At 36.5% G+C, this 26,239-nt stretch overlaps 1 protein-coding gene across 2 annotated transcripts in view; it reads right to left on the bottom strand.

Moving 5' to 3' along the window:
* Positions 1-22,109, bottom strand: part of LOC106872767 (U4/U6 small nuclear ribonucleoprotein Prp4) — a 29,547-nt gene extending 7,438 nt beyond the window's left edge. The window contains exons 1-12 of one of the 2 annotated variants that reach the window (XM_014919859.3): positions 21,681-22,109; positions 19,017-19,188; positions 18,792-18,868; positions 17,516-17,588; positions 16,838-16,962; positions 15,596-15,675; positions 10,721-10,814; positions 6,917-7,011; positions 6,433-6,491; positions 5,650-5,773; positions 5,091-5,183; positions 4,265-4,387 (exon numbers count right to left, since the gene is read on the bottom strand). In XM_014919859.3, the coding sequence (XP_014775345.1) occupies positions 4,265-4,387; positions 5,091-5,183; positions 5,650-5,773; positions 6,433-6,491; positions 6,917-7,011; positions 10,721-10,814; positions 15,596-15,675; positions 16,838-16,962; positions 17,516-17,588; positions 18,792-18,868; positions 19,017-19,176 (1,103 nt within the window). In that variant the 5' untranslated portion in view covers positions 19,177-19,188; positions 21,681-22,109. Of the gene's footprint in view, positions 1-4,264; positions 4,388-5,090; positions 5,184-5,649; positions 5,774-6,432; positions 6,492-6,916; positions 7,012-10,720; positions 10,815-15,595; positions 15,676-16,837; positions 16,963-17,515; positions 17,589-18,791; positions 18,869-19,016; positions 19,189-21,513 lie in introns of both variants that reach the window. The other variant, XM_014919860.3, reaches the window with a different exon arrangement.
* Positions 22,110-26,239: the final 4,130 nt, after the last annotated feature.

The following is a 26,239-nucleotide window of genomic DNA, read 5'->3' as shown; positions in this document are numbered from 1 at the left end:
CACCAGGTTCCAGTCTGATCTGGCAGTGTTTCTACAACTGGATGCCCTTCCTAACGCCAACCACTCTGTGAGTGTAGTTAGGAAGGGCATCCAAGGTAATATATATACTAAAATAAGTTTATATAACATATTAAATTTCTATAATTATACATGTACAGAAAATCTTCCTACAGCGTGGTCAATGCCAGTGCCACCTGACTGGCTCTCATGCTGGTGGCATGTAAAAAGCACCATTCAAGCATGGTCAATGCCAATACCGCCTGACTGGCCCTCATGCCGGTGGCACGTAAAAAGCACCCACTACACTCTCGGAGTGGTTGGCATTAGGAAGGGCATCCAGCTGTAGAAACTTTGCCAGATCAGATTGGAGCCTGGTGCAGCCTTCTGGCTTGCTAGCTCTCAGTCAAACTGTCTAACCCCTCTTCATTATATGCAGCTGTTAATAGATTATTGCAACAGCAATAATAATAACATTTATTATGCTGCTCATGCAAAGATTATATTTGTAGCATATCATTTATGATTTTAATTATTATACAAATAAATGATTTTCATCCTTATATATATATATATATATATATGTATATATATATATATATATATATGTATGTATATATATGTATATATATATATATATATATATGTATATATATATATATATGTATATATATATGTATATATATATATACATATATATATATATATATGTATATATATACATATATGTATATATATATATATATATGTATATATATACATATATATATATATATATGTATATATATATATATATATATATGTATATATATATATATATATATATGTGTTGCAAGAGAAATACCTTTCTAGTGAGACAGTTGCAAGAGAAATACCTAGCCAAGGATAAACCTCTGTACCTGGCTTTCGTTGACATGGAGAAAGCCTTTGACAGGGTCCCCCGATCCCTTATCTGGTGGTCAATGAGGAAACTTGGGATAGAAGAATGGCTAGTGAGAGCTGTGCGAGCCATGTACAGAGATGCGGCCAGTAAGGTGAGGGTTGGAAATGAGTACAGCAATGAATTCCGGGTAGAGGTAGGGGTCCACCAAGGTTCCGTCCTCAGCCCCCTATTATTTACCATAGTCCTCCAGGCAATCACAGAGGAGTTCAAGACAGGTTGCCCCTGGGAGCTCCTCTATGCTGATGACCTTGCCCTAATTGCGGAGTCACTATCAGAACTAGAGGAGAAGTTTCAGGTGTGGAAGCAAGGTCTAGAATTGAAGGGCCTTAGAGTCAACCTAGCTAAAACCAAAATCCTAATAAGTAGGAAGGTAGATAAAACACAAACCCCTTCAGGTAGATGGCCCTGCTCAGTATGTAGAAAAGGAGTAGGTAGTAACTCTATAAGATGTACCCGGTGCAAGCTATGGACACATAAGAGGTGCAGCAACATCAAAGGCAGGTTAACTAGCAAGTTAGTTTTTGTTTGTGGCAGATGTTCAGGTGCAAAACTAGAGGTAGTCGATAGCTTCCGCTATCTGGGCGACCAAGTTAGTAGTGGGGGTGGGTGCGCTGAAAGTGTAGCTGCTAGAATAAGAATAGCCTGGGCAAAGTTTAGAGAGCTCTTACCCCTGCTGGCGACAAAGGGACTCTCACTCAGAGTAAAAGGCAGACTGTATGACGCATGCGTACGAACAACCATGCTACATGGCAGTGAAACATGGGCTGTAACTGCTGAGGACATACGTAAGCTCGCAAGGAATGAAGCCAGTATGCTCCGTTGGATGTGTAATGTCAATGTGAATACCCGTCAGAGTGTAAGTATCTTGAGAGAAAAGCTGAACATTAGAAGCATCAGTTGTGGCGTGCAAGAGAGACGATTGCGCTGGTATGGACATGTGGTGAGAATGGAGGAGGATAGCTGCGTGAAAAAGTGCCACACCCTAACAGTTGAGGGAACCCGTGGAAGAGGTAGGCCCAGGAAGACCTGGGCTGAGGTGGTGAGGCAAGACCTTCGTACATTGGGCCTCACCGAGGCGATGACTACGGACCGAGACCTTTGGAAATGGGCTGTGCGTGAGAAGACCCGGCAAGCCAAGTAAGATCGTTGCCAGTGCCCCTGGACTGGTTCTTGTGCGGGTGGCACATGAGATGCACCATTTTGAGCGTGGCCGTTGCCAGTACCGCCTGACTGGCTCCTGTAGGATTTTCGAGCGAGATCGTTGCCAGTGCCCCTGGACTGGCTTGTGCGGGTGGCACATAAAAGACACCATTTCGAGCGTGGCCGTTTTCGTGCGGGTGACACGTAAAAGCACCCACTACACTCTCTGAGTGGTTGGCGTTAGGAAGGGCATCCAGCTGTAGAAACTCTGCCAAATCAGACTGGAGCCTGGTGTTGCCATCCGGTTTCACCAGTCCTCAGTCAAATCGTCCAACCCATGCTAGCATGGAAAGCGGACGTTAAACGATGATGATGATGATGATGATCCTTACATAAATCAAGGTCATTTTTATAATGTATTGTAATTCTACTGTTGGAGACTAGCTTGCACCAATTTTTATCTAACAATATTCATTTCTTTTATCTCTTGTCATTATACAAACATTTCCTCACCCAAATCACCCAAGTATTAAACATTAGGCAAAATGCTTTCTGAATAAGCTTGCACAGAAGCTATTGTCATTCAAATATCTTCAACAATTACCAAACTTGAAAAGCAAAAGAAACAAGACTAACCTCACACAACCAGCCTGCTTGTCAGGTGCAGTTTTCTTTTTCTTCTGTTTCTTTACAAATTAAAAATACTGCCCATCCTTATTGAAAACTCAACCCCTACCACCATCTAATTGTTCTTAACCCTTCCTTAGTCTGGTAACACTTTCAAATATTGTTTATATGATAGGATGTTACACCACTGCATTAGAAAAAAATTCAAATATCATTATTATCTTGTAAAATATATTCATACTGTTCCTATACCGTATTTCTCCATTCACTGGTGACAAACAGACTGCATTGAAGTAGGGTTTAATACAAAAATATAATATTGTTAAAAAAAAAGTACTGTTTATAACTCTTGTTTATTAAGTGGACATTCACAAGGTTATGCATGATATAATTTTTTTTATCAGTAAAATGATACAGAAGATAGAAAAATAAGAAATCAATCGACAACAGCTTTTGATCTGGCAAGATTCTTCTAATTTCTATTCTGAGATGTTTTTGAGAAGTATTTTTTAGAGTTTTCTTTTTAGATCACCCTTTATAAGCACCATACATAGATTTTTTTACGAAGTGATGGTGCTGTAGCTTATTCTGTGAACATATAGAATAGTCAAGATGAAAAAACAAGAGGTCAATGACAGACGTTTCTTGAAGCTTGATTTCTCCCTACCATCATACTGAACACATCAAACCACATCCCAGCTTTTTTTGAAAAGTGGTGATTTAAGGTTTCTTTTAGTTATGGTAGTAAAGTTCCTTCCTGAGTAATATAGACTCATAGGGCCAGTTTCCTCGTTTCCATGGTGTATATATTCCCCAGTGGATGGGACACCAGTCTGTCATAGGATTACTCATTTTTGCCAGTTGAGTGGACTGGAATACACACACCTCCACTTTACATATCGTACTTTGGAATAATTCCATACCCCAACAGAGAAACAAACAAGTGTTCTCTTCACAACAGTGGAGACAAGACTACACAATTCTTGCTGATACCTTCTTTCACTGTTTCAAAAAAGCAGTCAAAAGGAAGAATCATCAACTTAGCTTTTAAAAAAAATTGTTGTGAATAAACAATCTGCCTGACAAACTGAAGATTAAAAAATTACTTACAATTCCAGGGATACTTTCTCACTCTGTACTTGTTAAGGCATACTCTTAAGGAATCAATCACACTCAAACCTTATTATGTCTTTATGCATTACAAACACCCAAATTATACTCACTACAAATCTAAAAGATCTCCTCATACCTGATATACATCAGAGTATTGTTGTTAAAAAAAAGTAAAAAAAGAAAAAGAAAACAAACTAACTTACTCACTCACTTGTATATTCCAAAGCAGTAGCTTTATTAAAAAGCAACTCACTCATACCTTGTAATTACAGGAACACTGTTTTGAAAGAAAACTCTCACACTCAACATTAACTAGACAGAGAATCAACCTCGAAAATAAAAACAAAAAATCAATACCACCTACTTATTAGAAGAGAAATCTAAAGAAGCTTCTTGCATTTAGTATTTGTGAAAACATGGACTTAAATAAACTTGCACACTCACCCTGTACTTGCTAGAGCACCATCTTTCTGGAAAGCAATGCAATAGACAGGTTTACTGTGTCCTTCTTGATGAAGAATTTCTTCCTGTACTTCCAGATCCCAGAGTCGCCAAGAATTGTCAAAACTACAATATTAAAGACATGAATAAACTGTAATAACAGCAATAATAAACATTTATCATCAGTGCTATCCTCTACCTATTTTGTCTACTGCTCAGACTGAGAGCCCATCTCCAGTGTTCTGTGCTATCTTACCGATCAGACCTACAACTCCAATATCTGCATAAAATCCTCTTGTAACCCTAACCATTATCATCAGCTTACAATATATTTGCAGCCACATCAAACATATTATAAATTTACCAGGGTATTTGTGTATTCTTATGGAGACAAGCTGCTTGGAGAATTATTCACTAATCAAAATAAGAAGAAGAGTAAGCTAAAATGTTAAACAATAAGAAAAGATTATGGTAGTTAAAAGGAGCTTACCATTGTCCAGGATATATGTTAAGAGCAGCACTATTCCAAGAAAAAGATTTTTTATTTATACCATATATTTTGTGAACAATAGTTTCCAATGAGCCTATCATTAGTTCACTTTTTTCAGATAGAAAGAGCGATAAGGGAGTGCCATGCAACTCATGCAAAATAAAGACCATAAGGTAGTTTAATTTTGTCTGAATGCACTGCTTTATTGGTATTCTGTATGAAAGTTATGGTGGGAGATACTTTCCTAAAGTACTATATAGTGGAGTTGAACATAAGACTGTCATTTACTTGTGATGTATAAAAAAAATAAAATCTCAGTTTATAAAGAATATAACTGACCAACAGGTTCCAAGGAATCTTCCAGAAGGGTGATAAGCCAGTCTAGACACTCGGTATGGGGCATGGCCTTCAATATCAGCTACTGGTTCATCACTAAATGAAACAGAAAAATGCTATCAATAATTAATTATTGTTAGATGGCATCAGGTACTAAGTCATTAAATAGATATAGATTCCAGCAGTGTTGAAGTGATTGAGTTATTTCACTGTGTAAAAAGAGGTTACATGCAAATATTTAGTGATGACACTTCAATAAAATATTGGAAAATGATATTTGCTTCGAAATTATGTTCTACAAAACCAAACACTTCAGTATACCTTAGTTTTCAGAATAATGATTTACAGAACTAAAAAAAAATTAAATACTTACTTTTCTGCCAGAGACTGATTGGTTAGAACTAGTATGAGCTACTTAACAATGTAAAGTGAAGAAGCCAAAAGTGCAACCTGCCTACATTTTTTAGGATTTTGTCTGACTTTTGAACCAAATTAAAAATATTTAAAATATCATGTAGTGCATAGACAGTGTAGATAATAAATACCCATAAACAAATACTACCTTATAAGGTTCCAGAGTTTTACTGTGCCATCTTGTCCACAAGAAGCCAGACAGCAAGCTGCATCATCCATAGTAAGAGTCGCTTGAGGATGGAACACAATTGCTCCTACATTACAGTTATGGCCTATAAATAAACAAGGTGACAAAGTGACAAGATAATGACAAGAATCATTGTTCAATAGTTGTATTCTTCCTTGTAACACTTTACAATCATTTTTCAGATTTGTAAAAGACAGAAGCAGCTAATAGGAGCAGACATGGCTGTGTCGTAAGAAGTTTATTTCCCAACCACATGGTTTCAGGTTCAGTCCCACTGCGTAGCACCATGGGTAAGTGTCTTCTACTATAGTCACAGGCTGACCAAAACCTTGTGACTGGATGTGGTAAAGAGAAACTGAAAGAAGCCTGTCATATGTGTTTGTGCATGTGTGTACCTGTGTGCATGTGTGTGTGTGTTACTATCTTCTTTCCTTGACACCATGTAATAGTTATGAGTGCCACCATCATACATACAGTGTCCTTTGTTTCCAATTTTCCCTGAAAACATGCCCGGTCATGGGGAAATATTACCTTACTTGGAAATAGGTGTGGGTTGGCAACAAGAAGAGCGTCCAGCTGTGAAAAATCCACTTCAACATATTCTCTGGCCCATGAAAGCATCAGAAAGTGGATGTCAAAATGATGATGGTTTATGATGTGTGTGTGTGTGTGCATGCGTGTATGCGTGCATGTGCATGTGTGTGTGTGTGTGTGTGTTTGTGTATACACTTAGAATTTACAAACCTCGGAGAGTACGGATCAAACTGCAGTCAGGGACAGACCAAAGTTTACATAAACCAGACCTGAATAATAGATAAGAGATTAAATAGCCAAAATCAGAAAAGATAATTCAAAGAAAATCAACACTAAATCAAATGATAATGTTTACCATTACTCATCATCAGTAATTAATAAAATCTTTATTTTTATTATGTCATAACTTAGACAGAGCTGTCAGTATTTAATGAACCCCTGTAGAGTAGAACTGCACTGCTAAGCTCATTTCTTGATTTTGAAAAAAAATGAAGTTAACAGCCTGCCTGTTCACATTAAGTTCAACTCCTGACTGGTTAGCAATAGAAGGACATTTAACTACAAAATTTCTAGCAAACAATATCTAAATTTATAAAAATAGCTCTAAATATGATGATATGGTAAAGATAAATGTAACACAGAAATAAAAGATGAAAATCTTTACTGCCACTGAAGAGGAATGTTGTCTACTTACCAAGATGCCACAGCAAGCATAGATGAATCTGGACTAAACTGACAGAATGAAAGAGGGCGGTTATCTCCTATCTGACTGCATTCATTAGACACAGACTACAAAATATTGAGACAAAAAGGAAATTATGACAACACAACACAAGATGAAAGTGAAGAATAATTCTATAATTATACAGCAATATCACTTAGCATAATTTGAGAGATTTTATTTGTGGTTCTCAGACCCAAGCCCTTTACCTTCCATCCGGATTCCTGAGCAAAAAAGGTAAATAGTTGCATACTCAGCTCAAGAATAACGACTGCAGGCAAACTAATGGGCAAAATCACAAAAAAAAAAAATTTATGCTTGCATAAGGGTAAACACTTCATCTGAAGAATAAATAATTTCCTTAGCTGCAAAAAGTCTAGGCCCTGCTTGTTTACCAAATGAAGTGCTGGGTTCATCATATGCTCATTTCATTGCAAAAACCCCATTTTTTAAAATTAAAAACAAAAGTAGACAACAACTATGGGATACAGCATTAACAATAAATCATAAACAGACTTGACTCAAAGCTGCAAAGTGATTGTTTGACTATTTTTAGTATTTTATCTTCTTTTTCTATGACTGTTGTTCATTACAGCTTTAATGGGAATCTGCTAGAGATTACATTTCAGCTATTCCCACTATAATGGGTTCATGGCATGATAGGGTTAATCAGTGAAACTAAAGAATGACCATGGTTTTGCAAAAGTCCTCATGAATTACAGTTGGTGAAGTTTGTTGTGTGGTCTTTTATGTGGAAACAGACCTCGGTGCTGGTGGCACATAAAAAGTACTCAATCCACTCTGAAGGTAGTTGGTGTTATGAAGGGCATCTAATCATATAAGCCATGCCAAAACAGACAATGAAGCTTGGTGCAATCTCCTTCTTAGCCAGCTCCAGTCAAACCATCCTATTCAGGCCAAGCATAGAAAACAGATGTTAAATGATGATGATGTTGAAGGGAGGAAGTAGAAGATAGTTTAGGTTAATTTGAAGTTTGAAAAATTGGATGATACTGAATGGAGTTAAACATATGGGCATATGAAGTTTTGTATGGTGTAAACCTTTGCCAGAAAGTTTATATATAACACATGGTACAAAGTTTGGGTAAGACACAAGTGTGGATTTTGTAAGAAATTCAATAGGTTTTATCTGGTAAGGAAATGTTTCAGATTCAGATGATATAGCTTTAATTTTGCACAATTTTCTAAAGGTTGAAATTATTTGTTTTGTATAGATCAAAGGTTTTATAACTACATTGATCACTTTGAAGATGTGATATTGAAGATACTGTAAGAGCTGATTGTCAATGATTATATCTGTTACTTTAAGACTGTAGATTGAGAGTAAGAGAAATAGAGTAATAATTAGCAAGACCATAAAGATCTCTTTTAAGGGTATGGGATATACAATTGCTTGCTTCATCATCATCATCATCGTCGTCGTTTAATGTCCGCTTTCCATGCTAGCATGGGTTGGACGATTTGACTGAGGACTGGTGAAACCAGATGGCTACACCAGGCTCCAATCTGATTTGGCAGAGTTTCTACAGCTGGATGCCCTTCCTAACGCCAACCACTCAGAGAGTGTAGTGGGTGCTTTTACGTGTCACCCGCACGAAAACGGCCACGCTCAAATGGTGTATTTTATGTGCCACCCGCACAAGAGCCAGTCCAGGGGCACTGGCAACGATCTCTCTCGAAATTCCTTACACATGCCGCGGGCACAAGTGCCAGAAAGGCGACGCTGGGCACAGGTGCCATCACGATTTTGCTTTCGCTTGCCCCGACGTTGGCATGGGTACCAGTCGTCGAATTTAACTCGATTTCGATTTCACTTGCCTCAACAGGTCTTCGCAAGTGGAGTTTAGTGTCCAATGAAGGAAGGTACGCATAAGTGGCCTGGCTGAGGCCTTAGATTTAGGTCTCACTTGGCGTGCCGGGTCTTCTCACACACAGCATTTGGCAGAGTTTCTACAGCTGGATGCCCTTCCTAACGCCAACCACTCAGAGAGTGTAGTGGGTGCTTGTTCTAATTCTGATGGCAAAGAGAAAGGGAAGGTTGAATAATGTGAGTAGAATAGGAAATATGAGTCACATTTCATGCTTTTGAGAATACCAGCTCAGACGCTCTCCAAACCTAGAAATTTTGCAAATGAAAAAGAACATTTAGTTGGTAATTATTTGATCAACCTTAGGGAGATGTAAGACAAACCTGATTCTGAAAGGGTTTGATTTTAAAACTATGAAATATTCAGATGCAGCTTTTTGTGTTAATTTCAAAACAATAATACTGATATTATTAGTAGTACTAGTAGTGATGTTATGTGTTATTATTTTTAGCTAATGTTAACGATAAATACTTGTTTTCCAATTTAAAGTGAATGTCCTGAACACAATAAATAATACAGTTAAGAAAAACACTGCTCTCAAAGCCACCTAATTTGCTTTAACAACACTAAACCATCAACAGATAAAATACCTATTCACTTATGATTGATTCATCCTCTAAAAAGAGAAATTTTAATTTCTACAATAATTTGAGTATAAAAACAAAAATATTTTATACCAGTTAAAATGTAATTAAGAAAATTTTTTTAAATTCATTATTAGTGAGAGAAGCAACATTAGTTCAAAATAGCAATCTGTGTATTGTACTTAAAGTAAATACACTGTTGAGAGCCTTATAAACCGTCATATTCATCTCAAGAAAGCATCTCTTGTTTGACAGTGTTAAAAAACTCAGAATATTTCAACAGTAGATGAAAATCATCCAACACTGCTAAATACATATTTATGCTTCTTCAAGTTTCCTCAGTAGCAAGTAACCAGCATGCAGATGCCAATGGTTACTTACTATTAATGAAGCCCCAAGAAGCAGAAATCCATATTTAGCAATGCCACCACCACTGCTGGATGGCTTTTGGTTGCTACTGATATATTTCAGAGTTTTTTGCACTACATGTCTACAAGAGACACTTTTTGAGATGAATACTACAGCTTATAAGGCTTTCAAAAATGTGTCTACTTTAAGTGCGATACACAGAGTGCTAAGAAAATTATAATTATAAATCATCATCATCATCATTGTTGATTATAATCTATATAAATAAAAGTGAAATTCTGTCTGTCTATCTGGAACCCTTGTATCTCAGTCGACATTCGCTCTACATAGACATATTATACCTTTTTGGAATCAGAATGATCCGGGGATTGAAAATCTAACCTTCATTTGGTTCTTGAACATCAAACATTGGGATCTGCTGCAAGAGCATTTGGGCTGCTATATATATATATATATATATATATATATATATAAATATAGCAGGTAAAGTGACCATAAGATGTTTCAAACGGTTTACAAGAGTTACCTCCCTTAGCAATAATAATAATAACCAGGACATTCCGTATCAGAAAATTTTTTGAATTTAATACCAAAACTTTGTGACAATTACCTCTGTTACCTACAACAATAAATGCAACATTCTGTCTGCCAACCAAGAATGTTGTTCATCCTGCTGTTTTACAGTGATCTCAAAATGTCACAGCAATACAAAATTCCCCAAATGTGATACTCTGTGATATAAATCTGAGATGGTAGGATACCAATAAATGTTTCATTATTATTGCTGTTTTTAGTTTTGGGCCAAAGGTCTAATTAGCCCTCTGCAGGAGCTAGCCTAAAAGTCCACATGGAGTGCTGCTTTTAAGCTTGTTATAAAATATAACAAAAAGTATAACAATATGAAAGTATAAACAATTAAGAAAATTAATAAGTACCCGAATTCTTTTATGAAGATCATGTAATTTAGCATCTCTTTGTGCTTTGGGCATGTTTTTGGACTCTTTTTGAAGTTTGATGCGTGCTTTTGCTCTGAAAAAAATAATTTAAAAAGAGAAGTTCATGAAACGAAAGCTTGTAACCAAAAGATTTCAAATAACTTTACATTTGTTTGTTATGGATTAGACAGACTTTCAAATTTAAGATATATGCATACAGAGCTATACAGCTAGGTAAATGAGAAGGGATACATTGTTTTAAAGAAAAGTTTTTCATCATAGCATGGGAAATCACAAAATGCTGTATGCAGCCCGTGAATTGTAGGCTGAATAAGTTTGGAATATGAATAATTGAAATTACCAGTTTGAAGCTCATTATTTTCTCCAATACTTTATGAAATGGGAATATAGTACCATGGGTCATATTGTTTAACCAAAAGATGTACTGTCTTATTTAGGAATGCATTCTTCAAAAGTGAATGAGACCGAAAGCCATTAACTAATGTAGTATCTATGACATTAACAATACATAACACCCTTGTTAATATCTAACTCTAAGGTGGTGAGCTGGCAAAATCATTAGCTTGGCCAGACCAAAAGCTTAGTGGCATTTCGTCCATTTTTATGTTCTGAGTTCAAATTCTGCTACTGTCAACTTTGCCTTTCATCCTTTCGAGGTTGATAAAATTGTTCTATTTATACACTCAAAGAAATCCTTGCACCACACATCAATTCTTTATTGGTTGTTTCGGTTCTGTCTTCATATTTACCTCCTTTATTTTGATGCTGACTTAATAAATTTTTTTTAAAGGCAGGACAGTTGATACCAGTTGATTACATTGACTCCAGTTGAACACTGGGTTCAATGTAATCGACTTAACTCCTCATCCAAAATCATTGGCCTTGTGCCAAAATTTGAAAGTCATATCTAACTCTCATGTCAGTGCTCTTGTTCTTATCATTGTTGCTTTAAGATCCTGAACCAATGTGCCAGACAGGTCTGTAATTCACCAGATTCCACATAGCTTTATCTTGTACCACTGGGAAGCAAAGTGTAATCTAACTATTTAACTCAAGTATTTTTTGGTTTACTTCTCCCATAGGCAGGAGCAGTTGAACTCTGAAAGCTAGAAATTTACACAATTGCTATGCCTTTAAAAAAAATTTATTAAGTCAGTATCAAAATAAAGCAGGTAAATATGAAGACAGAAATGAAACAACCAAATGCATAACCAATCAAGAATTGATGTGCGTTGCAAGGATTTCTTTGAGTCTATAAACAGAAAACATATAACCATTGACCTCAATATACCTGACTGTGATGTTGTTGTTGTTGGCACTCCGTCGCTTACGACGTAGAGGGTTCCAGTTGATCCAATCAACGGAACAGCCTGCTCGTGAAATTAACGTGCAAGTGGCTGAGCACTCCACAGACACATGTACCCTTAACGTAGTTCTCAGGGATATTCAGTGCGACATAGTGTGACAAGGCTGATCCTTTGAATTACAGGCACAACAGAAACAGGAAGTAAGAGTGAGAGAAAGTTGTGGTGGAAGAGTACAGCAGGGTTCGCCACCATCCCCTGCCGGAGCCTCGTGGAGCTTTTGGTGTTTTCGCTCAATAAACACTCACAACGCCCGGTCTGGGAATCGAAACCGCGATCCTATGACCGCGAGTCCGCTGCCCTAACCACTGGGCCATTGCGCCTCCACATCCTGACTGTGATGAATAGATTCTAAATCCTCTGGAAATATTATTTGTCTTAGATTGATATTCTATAGACATGAATGATTCATCTCTTATCTGCTTAACACCAGTGAAATACGAGTTTTATGAAACTATGGTGGTTCACTGTAACATTTACTATTATCAAACATGAGTATCAGGAAGGTGAGTAGAGTGAGTTAAATACCTAATAGTACATAGTTTCACACTTCTATGGTTTTTAGTTGAAATTCTATTATAATTACCTTTGCCTTCAACACCTCTGGGGTTGATGAAGCAGCACACATGTATTGGAATTAAATAAAATAAACCCTCCTCTATAAATCTGAAGCTCTGTGTCAATGAAGATATTAGGTATGAATTAGTTTTATCTCTACATTTTGAGTTTAGATTCCTCCATATCATCATCATTTAACATCCATCTTCCATGCTGGCATGGGTTGGACAATGTGACAGGAACTGGCAAGCCAGGGAACTGTACCAGGCTCTAGTCTGTTTTGGCATGGTCTCTACAGCTGGATGCCCTTCCTAATGCCAGCCACTTTACAAAATAAACTGGACACTTTTTTGTGGCACTGACACCAGCAAGACAAAGACCACTCAACTGGGAGAGGAAGTAAAAAAAGTTAGCTTCTCAAGTCATGCCAACTCATAAGGACCGGTTTCCCAATTTCCATGATGTATAAATTCCCTACCTGAACAGGACGCCAGTCCATGCAGGATTACTCCTTTTTGCCAGCTGAGGGGACTGGAGCAACATGAAATGAGATGTTTTACTCAAGAACACAATGCATCGCCCTGTCCAGGAATCGAAACCACAATCTCACAATCATGAGTCCAACGCTCTAACCACTAAGCCACATGCCTCCATCAGGAGAGGGAGTGGAACCACAGGACGTGTTACTGTACCAGAGGTTAGTGTATAATACAGGGATAGAGATAGGTATCTTATGAAAGAGGAGATACCTGACTATACCAGTAGGTAAAAGAGAGGAGAGAAAGGAGAGATAGGGTTAGAGAGAAAGGCAGAGAGACAGTCAGAGAGAGAGAAAGGCAGAGAGACAGTCAGAGAGAGAGAGAGATAGAAATAGATGGCGAACTCCTGCCTGTACACTAAATTTGCTGTTATACTCATGGCTGACTTTCACCCTACTGAGAGCATCCCCATACATGGTTTGCATGGCTCTCACAAACTACTCATCTATTCCTAGCTTTTGCATTGACTGTTAGATAAGGGATAGAGGACTCTGTCAAAGGCTTTCTCTATGTCAACAAAATCCAAGTACAGAGGCTTATTTTTCGCTAAATGCTTCTCCTGCAGTTGTCTAACTAGAAGGATAGCATCAGTAGTGCTTCTTTTCAATCTCTGTATTGAATTCTCACAAGTCATCCAAGTAATGCCATAGTCATACAAGATACTTTATCTCTAGATACCCTATTAAACTGCCTGGTTCATCTCACACACTGAAATGCTAGTCTTGTTAAATAGTGCAGCTCACATGACAGAGTTGAGTGACATGACACAGCAAGTATGCCAAACTCGCAAAGCTACAACAAAATTGGTACATTTCTCCTTTCTTTTTATAGAGCATTTGACCTCTTTTATACACTTGTAGAAACCAGCTGCTTTAAACAATCTTCAAAATCAATTATAGTTACATATACTAAATGTAGTTACTAAATGTTGACATACACAGTGAATATAAGCACAAATGGAATGTAGTCACTACATGTTAATACAAATCAAATGGAGGCTACACACTAAATGTTGATACAAACTGTAGTCACACAGATCAAAGAATCACCTTGTAAAGTATCAATCCAAAACAAAGCTGCCACTAATTCATCCCACATCTTCAGAGGCAATGACAAGTGACTGAGACGTCTGTCAATTTGCTGTGCTTGAGAAGACATGCCAAGTTAAGTAAAATAGTGAAACTGAGGTAGTGGCTAGTGCGGGTGACATGTAAAAGCATCCATGCTGGTGACATAAAAGGCACCCACACCAGTGACATGTAAAAGGCATTCATGCTGGTGGCACGTAAAAGACACCCTGTACACTCTGTAGAGTGGTTGACATAAGGAAAGGCATCGGGCATCCAGCTGTAGAAACCAAGCCAAAGCAAACTGGAGCCTGATGCTGCTCTCTGGTCCAGGCAAACTGTCTAATTCATTCTGGCATGGAAAACAGATGCTAAATGGTGATGATGATGATGAAAATGATAAAAGCTACAACTGCAAAAGATTCTTTATCACCAGAGACTTGCATTTTATTTTAAAAACAAAACAAAAAGAAGCAAGATTTTAGTTTATCTCTAATTGTGTGAGTACAAAGCACAGAAATATTTTTTATTTCACAAATTTTCAAAATCATTCTCCTAGCAAACTTACCAAAATTTTTATGTTTTTTTCTTCTTGTTAAATAACTTTAAACATTGTTTTTTTTCTCAATACATATTTTCTTCTTTTTCTTTAAGTAGCAATTGGTTTGTACAATGTTCAACCATTGCTACTGTTTTATGGCACCTTTTAGGATTCTTAAAAATAGATATTGCTCATTTATGGATATATGTCTCAAACAGTCATAAGCAATTTGGTATTTCTTACCAGTTCTTCCAAAGATATCCCATTTTTGGATATTTATCAAAACTTAACTGTTCTATTGGTCAAGTTCATTTTCCTGCATTGAGTTTACTTTTAGACTATTTCTGTCTTCCAACTGTTTAAAATTTTTTCCTCTTTGTTGCCATTATTTCTTTCCTTTTAGTGAAGTCTCACAGTCCAATAGCCCTCCAAGTTATGACATTGACATATGAGGTCCTTTATCTTCAGATAACGTATCTAGTCCAGCTCTCACTTTGAACTGTCAGCCTTGTTAAATAGTAAAGCTCATGTAACTAATGGGTTGAGTCACATGATACAACATGTCAAACTATATAACAAGAGGAATATTATAGCTTTTATTATACATTTTATAGTTACATTATATGAAAGTTGTCAGATTAAGAACCAGTAATATTATGGCTATGGTTAAATAAATAATATTCCTTCTATGCAAGTGTATCTAAGGAGATAAAACCCTAAAAAACAGAAGCAGTCACAAGTGGCTTCATAATATATAAAACAACAAATTCCACAGTTTGACTCACCTTGGAATAGAATAAAGTGCTAACCAATATCGAGATTCTTTTAGTGTGTCTGAGCCTTCATGATACCAAGTGATATTTTCCTAAACAAACATAAGAACACATATTTAAAAAATCATTATTTGCACCATGCACAGTGAGATCTGGAATGATTATTTACAAATATACTCTTAACACATCTAGGCACATTCAGATACAAAATATACAAGTTGCTGTAGTGTACACCATAGGAGAATAACTTTTTTCTTTTACAATAACAGTGTATGCAACACACTCAGCTCATTGGTACATGGGTTTCTGGGACACTAGTGTTTCAATATGTGTTGGCTGACGTAAAACAGTACTTATTCTGCAATGATATTCACTACAGCAATCAGAATATTTAATTTTTGAACTAGCCTAGACATATAAATATCAAAAAGAACGGTGTAAAATGTTTGAAATTATATATATATTGTTCATGGCTAGTATGAGTTGGACTTTGGCTGCAAATATCTGCAGTTAATACTTTTACAGAAAACAGATACTTTGTAATATTAAATCTCTCAGTCTGAAATGGAAAAGCACCAATTTCTCATTGAGGTTGTTTAGGGCAATGTTAAGAGGACATGAAAATGGTTATAGCAAGGTTTGAATTCAGAACCCTGTCAGCACTAAATATATCACTTTAGCATTAATGTAATAGTTAGGTCTGAATTTTGAAATAGTGTGTCCAAAACAAAAGTAAGATGTGTCCAGTGAAGACAAAATATTTTCAGTAGCTGTCCACATATTGCAAAGTGAAGAGAGATGGCATCAACTGGAAACAGTTATGTCAGAGAACATGGAATTAAAGAATGAAGCAGTTAAAATGAGATAAAAGCAGGATAAATAACTGGCTGATAACTTGGAAAGACATAAGAAAACATCAATTGAAGTGGTCAGAATAGAAATGGCAGATGGCTAAGAGAGAGAGGGGGAGGGGGAGGGAGAGAGAGAGAGAGAGAGAGAGAGAGAGAGAGAGAGAGAGAGAGAGAGAGAGTGTGTGTGTGTGTGAAGGGAAATCAAAATTTAATAGTGAATCACAACAAATGCAAACTATGATCCAGATAAAGTCCAATATTAACAGAATTTTGACGACTAAATTTTCACAATTCCTACATTAGAAAAAGGTAAAGAGAAGACAATAACTGGAAAGATAATGCACATTTTTCAGAATCTACATACTATAAAATAGAATGATGTAATCATTTTTTAAAACTCTACCTCTTCTCTTTTCTTTTTCTTTTCTTCTTGTTCAATTTTCTTTTTTTTTATAGTGTCTTCTCCAATCTGAGCTAACAACTGCCTCAAACGTTCTCGACGATCAGCAGGACCTTCTCCAAAGAGACCTAAAGAACAAAATTGAACAGAGTTAATAAATAAAAATCCAAGAAAAAAATGCTTAAATAAAAAAGAACAGCATGAATAATCTTTAACACATATACAATATAAACTCATTGTTGAGAATGTTTCACACCTTTCCATTCACTGATCTTGGAAGCTTTATATAGGAGCATGGACAGTGTTTTTTCTGACTAAAATGGGGGAAAAAAAGCTGCCAAAGGAAGACAGCTATGCAAGTTTCATCATCAACAGTACAAATGAAGTGTCCAAAGCAGGTAGGCAATTTTAAGGGTAGAGTCACAAGCTCTCACAGACTCTCCAAGAATGGTTATGCAGATAAAAGTGACTTGTAACAGCTCCACACTGATGATGGACAGACACAAGACTGAAAAGATTGGAGTAAAAAGTATAACTATATAGACTGTTCCTTAACGGTATCCAACACTTGTGTATAGGAGAATAGATTGAAACCTGTGCAGCAGTGTGCATATGTGGATAAGGGAAAACAAAAACAGCTAAGGTAAATAACAAAGTAAATATATTTCATCTAAGACTTACATATAGGCTCCCCGAGTTGCCTTAAAGTAGCTTTTACTTCAGTGTCATCAGTGGATACTTGAATCTGTCGAGCCTGCATTAGAGATTCAGAGAGACAAATCAAAAGTAATATGCAAATTGTTGTACAAAACAGTTATTACGAAACATTAACAAATCATCATCATCATGATTTTTCCATAGTGGTATGGCTTAGAGAAAACCAAAGTGCTGTGAAAAAAGCATTGGTGTGGGTACTGGTGCCATGTAAAAAGCACTGGTCCTGGTTCCACATAAAAAGCACTGGTGATGGCCTCACATAAAAAGCTACACTGAGTTCCAATCTGGTCTGGCATGGTTTCTGTGACTGGATGCCCTTCCTAATGCCAACAACTTTACAGTGTGTGCTGGGTGCTTTTAACATGGCACTGCGCAAGCGCTTTTATGTGGCCCCAGCATGAGTGCTTTTTACATAGCACATATATTTACAATATCAGGTTGCCTCTATGTAGTCACTTGAGCTGCTACAAACAGCAGCCAAATTTCCATCAAACTACACTCTACTGTTTAAAAACAGAAAAGGACACATAGGATAGTTGTAGTATATTACTCACAAAAAAGATGGAATAGTCAAGCTGGAATATATTTGATGATAGGATGTCTGATAAGTGCTAAAGCGCAACAACATATCAGTATATTTCTTTTTTGTACTCATTCTGACACCTTTCATTCACAATATCTTCATAGACTAAGAAAAAGAAAACTAACTGCACTCATGAAACTTAGAAAGAATTAACAGAGTTTTTGTTAAGAATATGCTAGAAGTGTATAATGAAGTTTTGCTTCTCAATTAAATAATAAAAATCTGTTTCTATTTAATACCAGTGATTTTTCTGTTGAATAAGAAACGTCAGCAGTTAAAGCCCTTTTGTTGCATATACATTATTAATGTCCTTGAGAAGAAGATGAATATGACAATCTCATTCCCATCCCTGGAGTCTGATTTTTGTGCCAAAACAAGAAATTTTAATCACAAGAACTAGATAACTCTACATGATATCACAAAGAACTACATGTATTTATATGATATCACAAATACTCAATGATCTCTTCATATTACAAAGACCTAGATGTTACTGTTGCTAAATATCTTTATGTAACTGACTGACATTAGGTAATATCTTAACATAAATGCATAGGTTTTTAGTACCTTGAAGAATTTCATCATCTGCAATAAAGAATGATCAACACAGACAAATAACAGAGTTGATTTTAGAAAGGCTCAAATCAAGTCACCCACCCTTTTCCTGCGTTCAAATTCTGCTAGTAATTCTGCTTGGCTTTCACTTTGTTCATCATCAATTTCAAACACTGCTCCTGAAATGGAAACAATTGTTTTGTTTTTTTAAATACAACAAACACTTGCTGTACATATCCGTTTTAAAATTTTTTCCGCATTATACTGAGAATACAATTAGTACTTCAAAGGTAAAACAAAATTTGAGAAGTATTGAAAAGTGCAAACCATCTGATATGTTAATATTTCCAGCAGCTATTCCAGCTTCTATAGCACTAGAGGTTTTACGGTGTGAATCATTGTCAGTATTCTGATGTTCTTCAAGACTCCCATAATGCACTACTTTATCTTTCCTGTAGTAAGACACTTCATTTTCATCATCAGACATGGTTGGCTACTTCTAAAAATTAAAAACAAAAAAGTAAGTTAAAAGAAGAGAGAACAAAAGAAATATACAGTGGAGATGATTTGACTGAAACAATATAAAAATGTTTTTTTTTTGATCTGGTCATTATTTTATAAGATGCCTCATTGATTTCACAGAGCATACTATGTAAGAGGTACTTAATTTATTGACCTCAATGGGAATTGCTCCAGTTCACTCAGCTGTAAAACTATGAGAAAAACTAGTCAAAGCAGATGTAAAACTAATTTTTAAAACATTAAATATGAACGAATCCAACTGAGCAACAGTTAACTATAAAGTTCTATCAGTAATATAGAGTGTGGCTAGCTAAGCACATAGGGTAACAGATAATCACCCATAAATGCAATGGTTTGTGTCTTACCTTAGGTAACATATTTTATCTATGACTAGGCATTTGACTCTTAAATGAAAATAGATATCATAGGATAGGAATAATTCATTGCTCCAAGCAGTGACAGCATTGTTGATTTGATGAATGATTTGCTAGCTGGTAGTACCAAGTTTAATTCTGCCTGTGAGAAAGATACCTGTATAAACTAGCATCCAATCCAAACAGAGGAAGCTCTATTTCCCATTTGTTTAAGGTTACAAAAACTGTAGTATGTATCACGTAACATGGATCATTGTGATTTGGAAATGGATTAGCTTTATACCAGTAATAGCAAGTGTATATATGTGCAGTGACTAACTATACATCACATGAATCATTATTCTGTTTCTTCTGGATAGTGGTTCAGAAATCCCATCTCTTTCATGGAATTAAGATTTTTACCACTATTTAGAATAAAAGAGATACACCTTAAAATCTTGATACAAACTCATACTATGTTGATGAATGGCTAGATTCTTTTTCAACAATGAGCACAACATTGTCTTGCAACTCTATCAAAAGAAAATGATGTACAATTTTCCAAGAGTACTTTCTTCACAAGATAATAAAATTAATTGAAAGCTACTATACTTAAATAGACTGCCCTTAACATATAGAAGTTAAGCTTGATTGGAATAGTGTGATACCAACTTAGTGTAAATTAATCTAAATTAATTCACATAAAGTTGATGACAAACAACAAAGGATGCAATTACAATTATTGACATCACCACTATGTACAACTACAAAAACAGGGAAAGAGGCGGGGAAAAGAAGACTGTATAGCGTTCATAATGCTAAACACCTGGTTAAGCTTGATTGAGCAGACCTATGAACCGAAGGCAATCCAGTGGTGACCATCCCGTCCTTTTTTCGAACAGATCGAGTGACATGTAAATGTTCCCTAACTGGCACATTCATGTCTTTTTCTAGGCTACAATTAGCAGTATTAGTAAAACAAAAAAACCTAGTCTAAGTACTAGGCTTGAAGGGAACTTTTTGGCACTGGTCCCGTGAGTACAAAATATTAATTTTTTACACTAGCACAAAACTAGATTCGTGAGATAGAGATAATCGACTGAGTCGACACTAGTATATGACAGGTACTTATTTTATTGGCCCCAGAAGAATGAAAGCCAGTTAGATCAACTTCAATGTTATTTGAATTCACGCAGGGGAAATAGTTTAATGCTGTAAAACATTTAAACTAACATTCTATACCATTCTTGCGAAAAGGAAATTTTAAAAAGTCAGTTGTCTGGCAAAACAGTCAAGGCCTATATCCTAGAATAAATCTGACAGGGAGGGGCGATAAGGTTCAATGTTGTTTACTAATTATAACAATTCATATATTATCAGTTCGTTTGAAAAAAAAAAGTGTTTTGGCTTGTTCGTGTTTCTAACGTTACGTTGTTTTTTTGTTTTGTTTTTTACTAACATTGTAAATGTTGGCTTTGAATTAATTTTTCGAAGCGATACTACAAACCATCGAGGTTTTCTACCATCTCTCATACTGAGTTTTTAAAAAAATTATTTTGTCTATGTGTACTTGAGTAGGATTCCTCGACGTTATCTTTTGGTTCAAGCTTTTAAAGAATCGATTTCTGATATCTTTTAATCGCAAATAAAACGAATATAAATCGAAGAGATTATTGGTTGTCTATGTCAGCAAGAAACAATAAACTATGTTGTTGTGTATCGACTAAAAGCGAACGTTTTGAATAAGATCCCTTAATCGGGGAAAAAGTCGCAATTCGTTTCACGATTTTCTGATTATTGTATAGTTAACCGTTATTTATTTTCTTACTATCCACAAATTCACTTTTGTCGAGTAGAAGATTTAATCGACTGAATGGATCTTAGAATACTAATGCTAATATTCATTCCATAGAGTCCCATACTTTTGGATCTGGAGGAACAAAACTTACCAGGCTAAAATTGAACAGAGGTCTTGATTTAAATACTATAAAAGAACATGTCATGTGAAACTAAATAAACTATTTAGGTGAAGACAGCGATGACAAAGAATAGAGAGAAAAATTAATCAACTGAAAATTAAATGGAACCAAGGAAAATTTAGCTTTGTATTACATACCGGCAATGGTATCTTACAAGTAAATAAATATAAAGACACCATGCAGTCATTAGAATACTTCCGGTAAAGGTCACGTCCGGTGTTATATGTCAGAGTTTATTTGTTTATTGTGAATATTTCTACATTTATTGTGTGTTTAAATAACAAGGAAGTTCTGCGATGAAATTTAAATAAAAAATGCTAATAGCAGAACTTTTTAAAGTTGTTGGTCAAATTCTTATAATAACTACAGAAAATAGACCAACGTAGATTATTCTGTTTTTGTGTTATATCAAGAGTTTAGTCTTTTTTTAAAAAAATATTTGTATCGTCTGGAGGAAGAGTCTGCGTTCCCGGTCTTCTCAGACATTCTGACAATAGTGAGATGAATGTAGTTAATGTTCTTCAACATTAGAGTGGGTGTAGTGATAAGTATGGACATATGAGTGAGTAGAGGAGAATCTAATGTGTCGAAGTGTCTGATTAGAAGTGGCATGATAACAGCCAACTCTACCAGGGGTAGAGGCCGCAGCATAGAAAAGACAAGAGATAGTGTGTTGGTGAATAACGTAATGCCAGTCAGTCTAGTGAATCCCTACCCCAAGCCGCTTAGCTTATGAAGTCTGGGATGTCTGCGTGTGGAAGCAAAACTGTCCCATATATGGGAGAAGTACTTCACTGGGTATCAAAGGGCTTTCTAGAGGGTTGGTAGCAGTTGTGAAACGTAATGTTTTCTGACATTGAAGAGAAAGTGATGTTTGGGGTGCTGTCATATTAAATCTTTTCATATTTATAGTAATTGTATCTTTGTGATGCTGAAGAAGACATGATTGGTGTGACCTCATTTCAGAATATTTTCTAAGTTTCGCTTAAGGACTCAGCTCAAGGTTGGTATAAGGTTGCATACAGATGACACTTGGATGTGGAAGAATAAAAGTGGTACTATCTGCAGAGATGACCTGTGAATTGTTGATGTATGGGAAGAAGAATGTGGGGAGCAAAGTTGAACCAAATTTGATAGTGTAGATCTGAGAGAATTCCATCAGTATATACCATAATAATTTGAGCTGATTGGAAACAATCAATCCAAGAGAAATGAAAAGAATATCAAGATGGGTGGTTTTAGTAAGAAACTGCATGCTAGATTTAGTTGAATACTTTGCTAGTGTAAAAGACCAATGACAGTGTTTTCACCAAATTTCTTCAGAGCAAAGGCCTACTTGTGAGTAGCATAAGATAGTTGGTCTCCAATAGACCTGGCTTTATGAAAGCAGTACTTGAGATCATTAAGGAAAGGAGGAAGAAGATTTCAAGGTGTTGGAGAAGATAATTGTTTGCATCAACTTTGAGACATTGGATGTGTGTGCTAGGAAACAGTAAGGTCAGAGGACATGACCATTTTGGGAATGTAACAAACTGTAGCATGTTTCAAAAGATTGGGGTATACCCCTACAGAGACAGAAAGGAAAATAGAGAGCTTGAAGTGCTTTTGAAGATAGAGGCTATCTCTGGTATGCATTGTTAGAAAGTATCAGAAGCTTCTAAAAAGATTGGCTGTGCAGTCCATAAAGGCACATTTCACATTTTGTATGATAATCTTGTCTTGCAAGAGTTGCAAAGCTAGGTAAAAGTCATTTACTTTGTAGTGGGGTTGAAGGACTTTTGCTTTATCTCAGTTTCTGCAGCACAGCTACAAATGAGCCACTTGAAAAATTGGAGCTATGAAATTAGGCTTTGTAGGGGACATAGCTAAGAAAATGGTTTCAGTGACCTACCTAGTTGTCTCAAGCTGGTGGTCAAAGAGGAACAGGAATTCAAGCTGTTGGAGAAAGTGTTAGTAATGGCCATCTCCATTACTTTTTTGATTTTGGCAGTATGACAAGTGATAGTTGGTGAGATCTGAAGGATTGCCTTTCTTGGACTTCAGAAGAAGAGGCCATTGTAGTTGTGGCAGAGATGCAAAAAGTAAGAACTAATTGTACATGAGCCTGTAACGGACACGTGTGTGTACATCGGAGCTGCTAAATGTAGTTAAGGGTCACCATATGTACATGGTCAATAGTAGGATGAAACAGTGTAATAACAACATCGAAAAAGGAAGGAATAATATTCACAAATTTATTTGCCAGAAGTGGTTAGTAAAATATACATAGTAACTTACAATAGTAATAATGATGTGTTAGTGGCTCACTAGTAGTTGGAAGGGTGTAAGCTGTACATTCTGCTAACAGAGAAAAAGAAAGGGTAAGGATTACATTGACCCTTTTAATTTGGTTGATGCTATTGCTCCTGGTTGTGCTGCCTATTAGAGAGAGAGAGAGAGAGAGAGAGAGAGAGAGAGAGAGAGAGAGAGAGAGAGAGATGATTTCAGTTGGACTGACTCTTTCGTGACCAGCAAAATGGTGAAGTCCTAGGAGGGCAGATGTTTCTTATTAATCTCCCAGCATAGAGATAAAACACAATGAAATCGGACAGTCATCTGACAAGGAACAAGTGTGTAGATTTGGTTTTGAATCTCAGTTAGGTAGGACTAAGTGAGCTCCTACAAGTCAGACTTTCTGAATACTTTTCATTATTTATTGCTATTTAACTCCAGATTAGATCTAAGTGAGAAGACCTTCTAGTTGAGCCCATCTCATTCTTCTCTCATGTGTTGGTATCTGTCATCATCATCATCGTTTAACGTCCGCTTTCCATGCTAGCATGGGTTGGACGATTTGACTGAGGACTGGTGAACCAGATGGCTCCACCAGGCTCCAATCTGATTTGGCAGAGTTTCTACAGCTGGATGCCCTTCCTAACGCCAACCGCTCCGAGAGTGTAGTGGGTGCTTTTACGTGCTTTAACTGTATTATTCAGAAATGAATGTTTCCTTTTTAAAGATGGTAGGGTGTTATGTGAATGAGAATTGGCTGCTATTTCTAACAGGTTTCTTATTTGTTTGATGTTTAATTGTAATGGGTGATCTAACAGACTTCTTTCTTTTGAATGAATACTGAACAGACAGAGTGGTTTCACACCTTTTTGTCATAAGAGAGATGTATTTTCCATGGTAATTGAAGTGTATTTGCCTTTTAGCAGTTGAAATATGTCACAAACATAGGTCCACTAACCTAAATTCTGCTTATACCTTAAACACTTGTAGTAACGCCTGCGCATGCATAGTCTTATGCATGCGTAGAATTAATAAAGCAAGCGTTTCCCGCTCAATTCATTCTCTTTCTCGCTGGCCAGCGATTGAGCAAGGACGTGTGTTTAAAGCTGTCTCTACATCTTTCGGTCTTATACTCGACAGCTCGTTATTCTCACCTCTAAAGATGTATAACTAAAAGATATGTATGTTTATCACCTAAATAAATGTTGTTTGAGTTGTTTAGTCTGGAGTTCAGCGTTCCGTATATTTCTTTAATATTATAGTAGAAAGTCAGGTATACAATCTAAAGATGTATAACCCACTTTCTACTAAACACTATTTAGTGCTAACATTTCGTTATAGAAAAACAAAAGACAAAAACAGGTGTATGAACAACAAGCAAGTGTATTAGTTTGATGCTTGGGAGAAATGAAAAAGTCTTTTACGTTTTGAGCCTATGCTCTTCAACAGAAAGGAATAAGAGAAAATAAACAGAGAGAGAACGAAAAAATCTTATAGATTTCAGCAGTCCAACATTGCAAATGATTGTCAATAAAGAGGTTGAAAGTAAGGGAGAAATAATAAAAAAAAAAAGGTCGAATGTAATGGAAATAATAAAGTGCTAGTGATCCCAACAGCAGGTGTGTGTGTATGTGAGAATGGTGTGTGTGTGTGAATAGGAGCAAATGACTCTGACATGTATGTGTGTATGTGTTGTGTGTAGCAGTTGATGTGTGCTTTTTCACGTGGTGTGCTTGTGGGAGTATATATTGTCTGCGTTCAGGTATTATGTGCTTGAGTGAGTGTGGGAGTGTGCAGGATGGTGCATGTGTGTGAGTGTTGGGAATTGAGCAGTGCTAGTGTGTGTGGAGTGGTGTGGGTTTGGTATCAAATGAAGAGAGGAGGTGAGGTTGGTGTCAGATGAAGAGATGAGGTGAGTTGGGTCCATGTATGTATGTATATATATATATATATATATATATATATCATCATCATCATCATCATCATCATTTAATGTCCGCTTTCCATGCTAGCATGGGTTGGACGATTTGACTGGAGACTGGCGAACCAGATGGCTACACCAGACTCTAATCTGATCTGGCAGAGTTTCTACAGCTGGATGCCCTTCCTAACACCAACCACTCCGAGAGTGTAGTGGGTGCTTTTAACGTACCACCGGCAGGAGGGCCAATCCGGCGGTACTGGCAACGGCTACACTCAAATGGTGTTTTTCACATGCCACCTGCACAAGAGTCAGTCCAATGTTTTGTTCACATGCCACCAGCACAAGTGCCAGTAAGGCGAAGCTGGAAACAATCACGCTCAAATGGTGCTTTTTACCTACCACCGGCATGGAAGGGAGACCACTGCTCTGGCAGTGATCCCATTCAGATGGTGCTGTTAGCGCTCCACTGGCATGGTGCCAGTCATCGAATTTGGTTCAATT

The sequence above is a fragment of the Octopus bimaculoides genome, chromosome 1 (assembly GCF_046866305.1).
Source record: "Octopus bimaculoides isolate indiv1 chromosome 1, ASM4686630v1, whole genome shotgun sequence".
In the NCBI taxonomy this organism is placed as follows: Eukaryota; Metazoa; Mollusca; class Cephalopoda; order Octopoda; family Octopodidae; genus Octopus; species Octopus bimaculoides.
Note: the sequence above shows the minus strand (reverse complement) of the source record. Positions and strands in the feature narration are given on the sequence as shown.